General features: G+C 35.1%; 4 protein-coding genes across 4 annotated transcripts in view; 3 read left to right on the forward strand and 1 right to left on the reverse strand.

Annotated features, from left to right (window-relative positions):
- Positions 1 to 1,602, forward strand: part of LOC21385925 (VAN3-binding protein) — a 5,905-nt gene extending 4,303 nt beyond the window's left edge. The window contains exons 4-8 of the mRNA XM_024165659.1: positions 29 to 270; positions 378 to 611; positions 829 to 878; positions 979 to 1,036; positions 1,150 to 1,602. Of these exons, the coding sequence (XP_024021427.1) occupies positions 29 to 270; positions 378 to 611; positions 829 to 878; positions 979 to 1,036; positions 1,150 to 1,358 (793 nt within the window). The 3' untranslated portion in view covers positions 1,359 to 1,602. The remainder of the gene's footprint in view (positions 1 to 28; positions 271 to 377; positions 612 to 828; positions 879 to 978; positions 1,037 to 1,149) is intronic.
- Positions 1,603 to 1,858: 256 nt separating this feature from the next.
- LOC21385926 (protein LIFEGUARD 4) lies at positions 1,859 to 3,678 on the reverse strand. The gene is made up of 4 exons (XM_010098140.2): positions 3,164 to 3,678; positions 2,951 to 3,064; positions 2,399 to 2,556; positions 1,859 to 2,233 (listed from the first exon to the last, which is right to left on the reverse strand). Exons 1-4 carry the CDS (start codon positions 3,411 to 3,413, stop codon positions 2,027 to 2,029), a joined length of 729 nt encoding a protein of 242 aa, XP_010096442.1. The 5' UTR covers positions 3,414 to 3,678; the 3' UTR covers positions 1,859 to 2,026.
- A 4,384-nt stretch (positions 3,679 to 8,062) lies between these two features.
- Positions 8,063 to 10,418, forward strand: LOC21385927 (chlorophyllase-1, chloroplastic). The gene is made up of 2 exons (XM_024165660.1): positions 8,063 to 8,539; positions 9,580 to 10,418. The coding sequence occupies exon 2, from the start codon at positions 9,610 to 9,612 to the stop codon at positions 10,324 to 10,326; it is 717 nt and encodes a 238-aa protein (XP_024021428.1). The 5' UTR covers positions 8,063 to 8,539; positions 9,580 to 9,609; the 3' UTR covers positions 10,327 to 10,418.
- Positions 10,419 to 11,531: 1,113 nt separating this feature from the next.
- LOC21412662 overlaps positions 11,532 to 12,926 on the forward strand; it is a 1,536-nt gene continuing 141 nt past the window's right edge. The window contains exons 1-3 of the mRNA XM_024165657.1: positions 11,532 to 11,784; positions 11,851 to 12,077; positions 12,420 to 12,825. Coding sequence (XP_024021425.1) covers positions 11,595 to 11,784; positions 11,851 to 12,077; positions 12,420 to 12,825 — 823 coding nt within the window. The 5' untranslated portion in view covers positions 11,532 to 11,594. The remainder of the gene's footprint in view (positions 11,785 to 11,850; positions 12,078 to 12,419; positions 12,826 to 12,926) is intronic.

Consider the following 12,926-nt stretch of genomic DNA (forward strand, 5'->3'; position numbering starts at 1 on the left):
CCCCCGCCGCGGTCTGGGGGCCTGCGGGGGCTGCTGCTGTGGCAGCCATTGCTGCTGCAACTGCAGCCTCCTCTGCCTCAGGAAAGAATCAGCAAGCGGCCAAGACGGACACGGCCGTGGCCTCCGCGGCAGCGTTAGTAGCCGCGCAGTGCGCAGAGGCTGCGGAGTCTCTCGGTGCGGATCATGATCACCTCACTTCTGTGGTGAGCTCCGCTGTCAATGTTCACTCTTGTGATGATATTGTCACTCTCACGGCTGCAGCCGCCACAGGTACTCATTTCAGGCTGAGCTCTCTCTTATTTAATTATCTGCTTCATGTATTGAAAATGTTCTCAAATGCACTGTTTTACGATATGTGGTATTACTTTCGTGTGCAGCTTTACGTGGAGCGGCAACACTTAAGGCAAGGGCAATGAAGGAAGTGTGGAATATAGCCGCGGTAATACCAGTTGAGAAGGGAATGGGAATTGGGGTTTGTGGTAAAGCCAACATGGATAACTCTACTCTTGGCAGCTTTAGTGGAGAGATCTGCCCTGTTGACAATTTCCCCGACGTCTGTAACCAAGACCTCCTAGCCAAGGGTAGTGAAATCCTCAAACGCACCCGCAAAGGTAAACATTGACGGCCTGTTTGATTCATAGGTTTGGAAAAGTAAAAAAAAAAAATTAATTAATTTTTTTTAAAGGGCAGAAATTTAAATTTTTAGGAGAGAACTATATAGTAAACAAGTTTTAATTGCGCTTCAAACTCTGAACCAAACGGCTTAACATAATAAACTTCAAAGACCTGTCAAAGAGATAACATGCTAATACAATCTGATATTCACAGGGGATCTTCACTGGAAAATTGTGTCTGTTTATATTCACCGAACTGGTCAAGTGAGTGAAGTTCCTATTTCTATCTTCGCTAAATAACAAACAGGTTCCTCCATTTGACTAATCAAAAATATAAAAATCCCTGGCTTTTTTTGGGTGGCAGGTGATGCTGAAAATGAAAAGTAAACACGTTGCTGGGACCATCACCAAGAAGAAAAAGAGTAAGCTGCCAAATCTTAGTGATGCAAAACAGGGACAAAAAGAAAACTAGTCAAAACGTTGCTTAACGGTGGACATATTTATGAATTTTGCTGTTTACTAAATATGTGCGCAGATGTTGTGTTGGAAGTGCGTAAGGACATGCCAGCTTGGCCAGGAAGACACTTGTTCGATGGAGGAGAGCCACGTCGTTACTTTGGATTGAAAACGGAGTCACGCGGGGTTGTGGAGTTTGAATGCAAGAACCAAAACGAATATCAATTCTGGACTCGTGGAGTCTCCAGGCTTCTCTCGATCGTTGCAGAGAGAAAGACCAGGCGTTAGGACGGATTAACAAAGACTATTAGATCAATTTAGGTTAGACTGATTCCACGTTCCAAAGTCTCCTGGAGTGTTCAATTCCTCTTTGTAAATTATAAGACAGACACGACAAATCATGAAACTGTATAATGCAATGGCCCACTTTAAGACTATTTAGACCTACGAAAGGTGTCGCTGTTGGTTGACATTGTTGACAAGCTTGTCGGCTTAATTTGTTGCTTATTTTCTTTATAATGTTTCCCCTTAATATAGGATAGTGCTTAGTTCTGTTTGCTTGCAACGGTATGGTTGTAAACGCTTTGCCGTAATCTCCATCTGAATTTGCTTGTTCATTTAGGACTCTAATCTAGAATATATTCACCCCAGATAAAAGGATGCGTAATAAGACAGAACTTTCACATTGACAAAGACCTATCGTGGACAAATTGTGTTGAATATTGTCTTGGTGGATAATCACCTGAGTCGTGAAAGAATCAATTATTTACTTGCAAACGAAGGAAAGCTTTCATTAAACTATTTACCATTATAAACGTAGAAATACAATTGTTTTGAATTTACGCTTAGCCGTAAAAAGAAAGACAAAAAAGCAGATAATCTTACATTATGAATAAGAATTTACTTCGATCCAAAAAATAACAGATTGGATGAAACAGAATCATGGGATTATTTCATCAAGTATCGGCAGCTCTAAAAACTGTCAGTAGTGAGAGGAAGAGGTTGATGATATCCAAATACAGAGCCACTGCAGCCCAGATGTATTCATCATAAGTGTAGCGTTTGATCAAATTGTCTGTGTCGTATATGATGTAGCCACAGAATATGAGCGATGCCAAGCACCCATATATCATTATAGAGATCCTACCCATTGGGAAGAGAATCTATAACCAGAAATGGAAGCAACAAACACCGTAATTACTAATTAGAAACCCCAAATACCATAAATGATAAAACTAAGCTTTAATTGCAAAAGGGGTTTTTGTTTTTTTTTTTTTTTTTTATAAAAAAAAAAAGAGTGTGCAGAAGATTGTAGGAAATAGATATACCTGAATCAAAGCGAAAACCATAAGCACCATCACGGCTCCGAACAAGAAGGGTCCAAGGAAGTTGAAGTCATGGCCTCTCTTTGCCGCCCAAAATGTGTACAAAGTGAGACTCACTACTACAACGGTGGTTAGAATCACCGACTCTAGTATAACCTTTCCTGTTTCCGATTGAAAAAAAGCACAATTTACTGTATTAAAACATCAGAAAGACAAAAAAAAAAAATTTCAAATTTTGGATTCTTGAGCATAATCGTAGAAGTCCAATTGAGCAATGTGTTAATCCTAAGTGAACATATTACTACGTTTAACATCACAAGACCGTCTTTTTTATGAATTACAGACCAACACACAGTAATAGGGTTGCTAAATTATATTATACAAACATAAAAGACCCAATATGATTAAATCTAGAGAGAGAATTTTCTGAAAAATTATTGAACAAGAAGTAGCAGCCACAAAATTATATAATTCCAAGGCGCAATATTTTCTTTTCTAAGCCACAAAAAGAAAGGGAGAAAAAAGCTGAAATCTTTGAAGCAACAAAGATCTTACCACTCGTAAACGCACAAGTCAATCCAACAGCGAATGCGAGAGAAATAGTGAAGATCCCAAGGAGAAGGTAATTCACCGGATGCTTCCGGTAATAGTAATACAGCGGGCACAAAGCTGTAGTGGAAACGGGAAATTCCCAAAACCAAACGTCAAAATCCACTGACAACAAAAATTAATTTAACCAAAAACGATTAATCGAAAAAGATTACGTACTGATGAAGGGCGTGATTATGAGGACGATGTAGAGAGCCAAGCCAGCGCCGGTAGAGGCGAAGAAATGAGCGATCGGACGGACTGAGACGACGATGGCGGCGACGGCGATGGTGGCGAGCAATTGGATGCAAACGATCGAATAAATCTTCCGAATGAAGGACCACCGGAGCTCGGGGCTCTCCAGCATCATCGGGTACAGAGGCCTCGCTCCGACCTCCTCGTCGGTCTTCCGGTAGGGTTGGGTCCACATCTTTTGTCTTCGAATAGGAATTAGCGCCCAAGTAAGTTTGTTTGGTTGCCGAGATTCCTTAGGGGAAAGTGAGGGAAAGTATGAGAAAACAGACGAAAGTTGGTTGTGTTGAAAGATTGGTGCAAGGAAAAGGGGATAATAAGAGCGGGCTCCGGAGAAATTAGAGACTTCGCGAGGGATCGCCCACACGTGTGGAAAACGGAAGCGGCGGTTGAAGTGTGAGCTTGATACGTGCGAGTCTGTAAAGTTCCAGACGAGTCTACTGTCCACTTGTGTCTCTTTCCTTTTATTTATTTTTTATTTGGAAACCCTTCTGATCTTGCCTTCATTGTTAAGGAATTAGAATATAATTTTTGACAAGGAAATGCATATGAATTCTTCCTGAACATCAGAATTTTCGGGAAGCATATGCTTTTGCTCTTTAAAAATAGGTTCCTCTACACTATTATTTCTTTTTTTTTTCCCAATATATTATTATTTTTTTATAATATTTTTATTTATTTAGTTTTTGTTCTTTGGACAAAAGTTTTTCTTTTTAAACCTCGTTATTGACGAACTACAAATTAATGCGCTACAACAGACCTTCAGAGTTCAGAATATGTGTGTGTGTGTTTTTTTAAGTGAATGTCGAATTTGTATTTAATACTTGGTACGTTATAAATTTCTTAAAAATATAACAATGGAGTGAGCAACATTCTAAAAAAAAAAAACAAAATGTTGATTGGATTTGGAAGCTTCCCAAAAATAACTTTTGATACAGCTGGTTTACTACGAAAAATTATAATCTCAAAACTGACAATGTAATCAGATTTTATTTATTTTCTTGTTAATTTGTGGAGAAGGCGCATATTAATTTTTCCCAAGAAAAACGAAATGACGTTTACACTCTATGCCGTTTTATCGAAGTCACGTCGTGTCAAAATTATTTAGGTTCTGTATGAGGGGTTTAAATCAATGTAATTCTAATAGTCTAATTATAATTGTAGAATTATAATCAGAATTAGAGATTTAAACCCTCAAAATCAAAAAGGAAAGGTAGTTTAAAACATTACATCATTGTTCAGATCTTGAACTAAAACCATTCAAATTAAATACTAATTTTTAAACTTTAAATCAGAATAATTTTTTACCTTTTACAAATAAATAAAGATTTAAACTAGAATTATTATTTTAATTCTATAACCCTCAAACCAAATGCTACTTTATATGCTACAAGATTTTAAGTAGAGTATACAAATTCTAAAAAAAAAAGAAAAAGAAAAGAGTATATAAGGAAAAATGGGAAACTGTGGAGAAAAAATATTTATTTATTGCTTGAAATAAAAAAAAGTATTTAAATCAAAATCATTCAAACTAAATATTAATTTTTAAATTTTAAATTAAAATTATTTTTTATTTTTTACAAATAAATAAATATTTAAATCAGACTCATAATTTTGATTCTATAACCCCAAACCAAACGCTCTACAAGGTTTTAAGTAGAGTATTCAAATTCTAAAAAAAAAAAAAAAGTAGAGCATATAAGGAAAAATGGGAAACTGTGGAGAAAAAGTATTTATTTATTTATTTATTTTGCTTGAAATGGAGAAAAAGTATTTAACAAAACTATATGCCGCTTTTATCTGTAACCGATATGCAGTTTCTGACGGAAAGAAAACATATATCAAACACGTCGTTTCCATGTGATGTTGTTTATACATGGAAATTGGAAAATAGATATATCTTTTTTTTAAAGAAAAAATAAAATATATCTTTATTACCTATTCACTAAGAGCCAATCCGTTTCTTGGGGGCGATTCGTTGCCCTTTTATTTTTTTTTTCTTTTTTTCCTTTTTCTCCCTTATTTTTTCTTATTGCATCTTTTAACTTCTATTTTTTTTATATATTTTTAAATATATTTCTTTTAAATACTTTTTAAAGTTATTTAAAATATTATATTTCCTAATTATCCTTTTAAATTAATTTATTTTTAAATATATCCTTAAATAAACAATTTTTATCAATAATTCTTATAAATTTTAAGTTCGGTTTCTAAACATTTCACACAAGTATTTTCTTAAATTTTTTTTTTTGTTTTTTCTCATACTTTTAGTTTAAATCTTTTTCTTTTTATCTTTTTTTTTTCTTCAGCGATTATATAACAATTGTTTTAAATAACAATTGTTTTAAATGAATCCGCCACATTTTTTACTAGTATAGTTATAAAGCCATTATAAGTCACTTTCATAAACAGTCTATTGTTTATTGTCCATTATAAAATTTTAAAACGATATTCGAATCAAGGACGTGAAAGAAAATAAGCAACCTATCAGTTTCATCTGATTGTGGTTTATAATTTTATCTCCAAAACCCAATATTAGTTGTTGAAAATGTCCTTTTTCTCAACAAAAATGAACCACACGTCGTTCTAAAAAAAATGTGTCTTAAATCTTGATCTTGTTCCGAGGAGATATTCCGGAACAAACAACATTGGAAGAAGGTAATGCTAACCACAAGTCTACAACCGTAAGTCTTTTTGCGTGTTTGGAATAGTTTTTAAAAACAGTTTTACGTATTTCAAAAAATAAAAAATAAAAAAAAATGAAACGATATTTGTTTAATAAATGTTTTAAAAATAAAATAAAATAAAAATAGTGAGAATAATTTTTATAAAAAAATTAAAAAACAGTTGAAAATTATTTTTATTTTTCTGTTTTTACTTTTTAGTATTTATTAATAATATTATAATATATTAATTAATAAACACAATTTCATTTTTTTATTATATTCAAAATAATCTCTTAAAAAATTAACTAAAGGGTTGTTTGGTTGGGGGATTCGTACCCCGATTCGAATCATAATTTATAGTTCGCTACAGTGTTTTTTCTCACAAAAAATACACGTAAATTGAAAATGATTATAATCTATGAACCAAACGTCTCTTAAATATACTTTTGAAATCAGTCCTAAAATAATTTCATTTTTAATTTTTATTAAAAAGAAAATTATTTTAAAATAATTTCTAAACGTACCCTTTATTTTTTCCGGGCACGTAATTGACATTTTCGAGGATCTAATTACAACTGACAATGACAAAAGAATATTGTCCCCAACGACAAATAGTTAATGAAGGAGTGACAATGTCGTTTTTCTACAAAACAAAAATGACGAGTGTCATTCAAAAGGCCGATTGACGTGTTCAAAATTCAAATGTTGGAAAAAAACAATACCCACGAAACGCCAACACGTTTTTCATGAGAGAAGAAATAGTTAATAATAAAATGTAATATTTTTTTTTTTCAAAAAACATTACGCTTCGAATATGAAAGACAAGGATCGATGTAGAATCACTATTATGGTCCGTTTAGTTCGTTAATTTGAATTTTTAATTTAAGTTAAAATGCAATTTTATGTGAAAATTTTTTACTGTGGTAAAAAAATTAAATGTGACTGTTTCTGAGAGTTTTTTACTATAACAAAATTTGAATCGGTGAAATGAATGAGACTTAAATTACACCCGCAACAACAGTGTGAGACAAACATGGCGTTTTTGGACAGAATACCAAAAAAAAAAGAGGAAAAAGAGAGAAGCCAGGTATTTATTGTGACGGAATGTAATGGATATATCTACAATCTTAAAAGTTTTGTTCATACAAATAACTAAAACCATTCCCTAAAAGAATAAATTAACTAACTGAAATGAGATTCGATTAGTAAATGCATGCAAATTTTCTAAATGAACATTTTATTAAACATTATTGCACAAAAGTTTGAAGGTTTAGCGATCCCCTCTGATATAATAAATTCTATATCATTTGCGAAGAAATTGGATTAGTCGAACAATTGCAAAGCCTATATATTTCTTTGTGTGGAAATTGAGGTAGGATTAGCGATCCCCTCTGATATACATACTCCTTTTCCGAGTAGATATACGTCTAAATTATAGACAGGCTAGAGTTAGTACTGTTTTATCTCACTGTTAATTAATAAATTTGGTGAGTTTGGCTTGGGACCATGCGATACACGTGTCTTAAATAATACACTGAATGTGCCATTTTTGATGTGGACCTCTCTAATAGCTACTCAACTTGATTTTGGCATATCGGCTTGATTGTATGTAACTTTGTCTCTTCCAACTCTAAGTCCTCAAATTTGAGAATGAATATATATGGAATTACTACTGGGTCATATCTTAAGTTCAGAGTAGAGTAACTAAAAAATAAAATAAGCTACATATACCATTTTTGTCCTACACAAGTCCATTAATGTATACCCAGACCAAAAAGGGGGAAAAAAAAAATCTATTGACCACTGCTTATTTTCTCTTATATCTCTCTCTACCCTTTATTGGATACAGAATTATTTTATTTATTTATTTATTATTATTATTTTTTTTATAAAAAAATGTAAGGATCATTCACTTTAAGTAATCAATGTATAATTGCTAGTATACAAGAATGAGTTGTAGGTAGCTATGTAAAGAAGTTGGTATTAACATGTCATAATTACATATATTGACCAGCCACACATTTTTCACACAACTGTATAAGAGTCTGTTTAGTTCGCTGATTTGAATTTTTAATTCGAGTTAAGATGTAATTTTATGTGAGAATTTTTTATTGTAGTAAAAAAATTAGATGTGATTGTTTATAAAAGTTTTTTACTGTAACAAAACTCGAATCAGCGAAATGAACGGAGCTTAAGTAGCTATGTAAAGAGGATCCGGAAAATATAGAAAAAGAAGCCATGGCACTAGTCTTAGAAAGTAGTAGACCTGCAGCTAAAACTTCAACTGCTAATCCTTCTCATCGGTCTCCTTCTTCTCCTCCTCCTCCTGCAACCACCACTGTTTTCAATTGGGGGGATTACGGTTATGACAGTTGCGTAGTGGAAAAATCTGTGTTCTCTCGCTTCTGTTGCTGTAAACCCATATTCTCTTGTTTAGGTTGTTGCAATTTCCTTCCAAACTGCTGTGAAGAGCGAGACAAAAAATACCCTCCAAAGGATCTCTTCATCGTTTCATCCAGCCAAAAGCGGTAGATACCCAGTCCTCTTGTTCTTCCACGGCACGAGTATCAAGACAAGCTTCTACTCACAACTCTTCAAACACATATCGTCCCACGGATTCATAGTTGTGGCGCCTCAGGTAATCAAATATCTTCTCTGAATAATCTCATCTAGCTATCCTACTCTGTGTCTGTGTTTACAGCGTTAAAAAAAAAAAAAAAAAGATTCTAATACAAATGCAGCATGCTCCTCTAATGAAAGAGCATTTCTCTAGATTTTCTTTTTTAGTTATTATATAGTATTTATTTAATAAATTGGAAAGGTTGAAGGCCGGTTCAACTTTTTTTTTGTTTTTTTTTTTTGTTTTTTTGTGTAGCTTGATTTTAAGACAAAACGTTTGTAGTTTTCTATCAAAATTCATTTTGATTTACTCTTTTGTGGTTGTTTGCATTTGACAAAATTGTGATGAGAGGTGTTGATATAACTTGTGTTATAAATTACGCCCTTTTGATCTGCACAATAAGAATAAAAGACAACAACAGAAAACCAGCCAAACAAGAAGAACGAAGAACAAAATAAAGAGAGCAAAAGCAAGAGACCAGATTTACTTGGTTCGGATCAAAGCGATCCTAATCCAAGGGAGGAGTTTGTACTCCAGTCCAAATCCACTATCAGAGTTGTCAGTACACCTCTATCTTCTCCCAGCACTCAATCTTGTACAAGACTCGCTTTGCACGCAAGTTTCTCACAGTTTCTCTCTAATTCTCGAGAAACAAACACTCACCAAGAAAGCCCCAAATTACAAGCCCAGAATTCTCTCTCAGAAGATTCTCTCTCTTAGATACTCACGAGTAAAAAACTCCAAAAGATAATTACGTTACAGTCTAACAAGTCTTATATACTTATTGACAACCAATCACAACATGACAGCTCCGCAGCTAAAATATAAGCTGATAAATAAAGCTGCAGTCTTCAGCCACCAGCTCGTTTGACTTTTCTATATTGCTTCGCTGTCTTGGTCAATTTGAGACATCAACTTTCAACAACTTGTTTTTGCTAATGAGCACATCTCTAGAATTTAAGTAAAAAATAGTGCCATTCACTACTAAAACTTTTTACTTTTTTTTTATTTTTTTCCTAATTCCTAATTACTAATAAAATATTAAACAAATTGATCAGTTATATCGGTTACTAATTCCACCGGCATGCATGGAACTCAACTCCGCGGAAGCTGTCGCCGATTGGTTGCTAAAATATGGCCTCGAAGGACACCTTCCCGCCGGCATCACACCGGATTTCGAGAGCGGCCTAGCTCTAGCGGGCCACAGCCGGGGAGGAAGAACGTCATTCGCATTAGCCGACAAAAGAACTGCCGAATCGGCCAAGACCAACTCGGAAGTCCACAGCAGCGCCCTCCTACCCAGATCAGGCAAAGACTTAAACTTGTCGGTGCTGATTGGCGTGGACCCAGTGGCGGCTACTATGTGCTGCGCAACCATGCCCGACGTCCACCCGGAGACCCAATGCTTCAAATTTGATGTCCCCGCGGCGGTGATCGGCACCGGACTGGGCGGTAGCTGCGCGCCCGAGAGCGGTAACTACGCGCAGTTCTTCAAGAGGTGCAAGCCGCCGAAGCGCGCTGAGTTTCTGGCCCCGCAGTACGGGCACATGGACGTGTTGGACGACAATCCCCCGGGCAATGGGTCATGCTTCTCGTGCGTTTCGGCTTTGATGACAAAGTGCATGTGTAAGAACGCAAAGGGTCTATCAAGGGAGTGCATGAGCAGGACCGTGGGAGGGATTGTGGTCGCATTTTTCAAGGCTTATAATAACAAATATCCTGATCCTTCTGATCTTAATGCAATCCAAAACAATCCTGGTCTCGCCCCAGCAGAATTAGTGATTCCTAATTCTGAGTCCGCTTGAAAGTCCTCGTCCCAAGGATTTTGGTGAATATTGGATTATGTTTTCGTTGTAATATATATGGGAGCTTGTATGTAAGCCAATTATTCTCTAGATCTCTGGTTTCAAATTTTTTTTTTATTACGGTGTTTTCTGAATTTTAAAAATTTTGACTTTGCTTTTTAAATTTTGAATTGTTCTCACTTAGCCATTTTTATTGTAAATTCTATTAAAAATTGATAAGAAAAATGAGAGTAATGTAATCGAGTAGTATTTCTGTTAGAAACAAACATATAAGGACCACATCTATCTGATTTTAACAAAAATTACAACATAACCAGTTAAGTGAGAATAATTTAAAGTTCATGAAGTAAAGTGATAATTTTTAAAGTTCAAAAAAAAATTATCACCTTAAAGTTCAGAAACATTGGAGATATTAGATTAAATGAGATTTCTCGGTTCCTTGATTTCCTTGATTTCATTATAATTCCATGATTTTAGATTTCGTGATTGTAGGTCTAGAATTGTATTGACTTTTGATTATTTCCTTTTGTAGCTTTATTTTACTATTCTCTAATTGTTGTACAGTTGGCTATATATAGCCTTATATTTCCCCTATACGAATAAGAAGAATTATTCCACCAAAACTTTGTCTTCTTCCTATTTCTCTTTAAAGTTTTTGTGATGGTATCAGAGCCACAACGTGGCCTGCAGTCTTTTTCTTGATCATTTTTTTTTTTTTGACACCTATTACCATGGCTTCACAAACAGACAAAGAAAAAGAGCTTAAAAATATGCTTTCTTTACACCCTTCAGACAATCCCGGTACTGTTCTAGTTTCTTCTTCACTAAACGGAGAAAACTATATTATGTGGAGCAAAGCTATGATAAAGGCTCTCAGTGCAAAGAACAAAGCTGGCTTCGTCAATGGATCCATTCCTAAACCATCTAATACAGATCCCCTTTTTGACTCTTGGAAACGCTGTGATGATATGGTGGCTTCATGGATTATAAATGCACTCGCACCAGAACTTGCAGCGGATGCCATTTATGCAGAAACATCAAGGGATCTCTAGGTAGATTTGCAAGAAAGGTTCTCTCAAATTAATGGACCGCTGATTTTTGAGATTCAAAGAAAAATCAGCTCCATTTCACAAGGTCAGGATTCTATCACTATTTATTTCACAAAACTGAAAACTCTGTGGGATGAGTTGAATTTTTATATTCCTATTCCTCCTTGTTCTTGTGGGTCTACGAAAATTTTAGAGGCACATAGAGATAGAGATAGAACCATGCAATTTTTAATGGGTTTGAATGAGACTTATTCAGCTGTGCGTGGCCAAATCCTTCTCATGGATCCTATTCCTGTTGTAAAGAAAGCTTTCTCCCTAGTCTTTCAAGAAGAAAGGCAACGTGGTATTGTGAGCCCACGACCCACACATGATTCTGCTGCCTTATCTGTTAAAGGGAATAACAATCCAGGTAAATTCCCAAAACAGACTTTTGGAAATTATCCAAGACCTATCTGTGATTTTTGTGGAAAGACAGGACATACCAAAGAAAAATGCTACAAGTTACATGGTTTTCCTCTGGGTCATAAGCTGTACAAGGAACGACCAACCACTGCTCCTGCAAATCAAGCCTCTGGAAATCAAGCCACTGCAAATCAAGTCTCTGCAGCCCTTCCAACAAATAACTTGCAGACTTTCCCTTTCACATCAGAACAGTGCCAACAAATTTTAGCACTAATTAATTCTCAGCCAATGTCCCTGCTCGTAAGTAACTAATCTCCACAAAACAATCTAACATGTATAGCCCTCAATGCAACTAGTTTCTCTCATTCCACTTCTTGGATTATCGATTCAGGAGCAACTGATCATATGGTCAGCTCCCCTTTATTTCTTTCCCATATCACATCCTCTTGTTCTAATAATGTAAAACTTCCAAATGGAGTAGATGCTCCTATCTCGCACATTGGCGAAGTTCAATTAACTCCTATTATTTTGCGTAATGTCCTCTGTGTGCCAAGTTTTCATTTCAATTTAATCTCTGTTGGTAAACTCATCCATGATGCTGAATGCCTAATTACTTTTTCTGCCGATTCTTGTACTATACAGGACCAGTCCTTGAAGAAGATGATTGGAGCGGGTAGATTACATGAAGGCCTTTATCTTTTCGAGTCACCAACCATTGTACTCAAATCACCACCAGTTGTCGCTTCTTCTATTTACAGTTTATGGCACCATCGTTTGGGACATCCTAGCCATAGTCGTCTTCAGCTACTTTCTAAATACATTCCTACTTTAAATTTTAATGCTCAACGTGAATTATGTGAGACTTGTTCGCTTGCAAAGCAAACTCGTTTACCTTTTCCTTTAAGCATAAAAACTTCTGTTTCACCTTTTGATCTAATACATTGTGACATTTGGGGAAAATATCATCATGTTTCTTTATCAGGGGCCCATTATTTTCTAACCATTGTGGATGATTATACTAGATGCACTTGGATTTTTCTTATGCAGTGTAAGAGTGAAACACGTTTCCTTTTGCAATCATTCTTTTCTTATGTTGAGACCCAATTTGATCAGAAAATTAAAATCATTCGCTCAGATAATGGGAAAGAG

The sequence above is a fragment of the Morus notabilis genome, unplaced genomic scaffold, assembly GCF_000414095.1.
Source record: "Morus notabilis unplaced genomic scaffold, ASM41409v2 Scaffold988, whole genome shotgun sequence".
NCBI classification, from domain to species: Eukaryota; Viridiplantae; Streptophyta; class Magnoliopsida; order Rosales; family Moraceae; genus Morus; species Morus notabilis.

What these genes read in the sequence shown, in the direction of transcription:
- LOC21385926 (XM_010098140.2), bottom strand. Translation starts at nt 3,413, where the DNA reads ATGTGGACCCAACCCTACCGGAAGACCGACGAGGAGGTCGGAGCGAGG. An exon ending in CATAATCACGCCCTTCATCA is followed by an intron (nt 3,065 to 3,163) that starts GTACGTAATCTT and finishes TTTCCACTACAG; the next exon opens with CTTTGTGCCCGCTGTATTAC. An exon ending in GACTTGTGCGTTTACGAGTG is followed by an intron (nt 2,557 to 2,950) that starts GTAAGATCTTTG and finishes AATCGGAAACAG; the next exon opens with GAAAGGTTATACTAGAGTCG.
- LOC21385927 (XM_024165660.1), top strand. Translation starts at nt 9,610, where the DNA reads ATGGAACTCAACTCCGCGGAAGCTGTCGCCGATTGGTTGCTAAAATAT.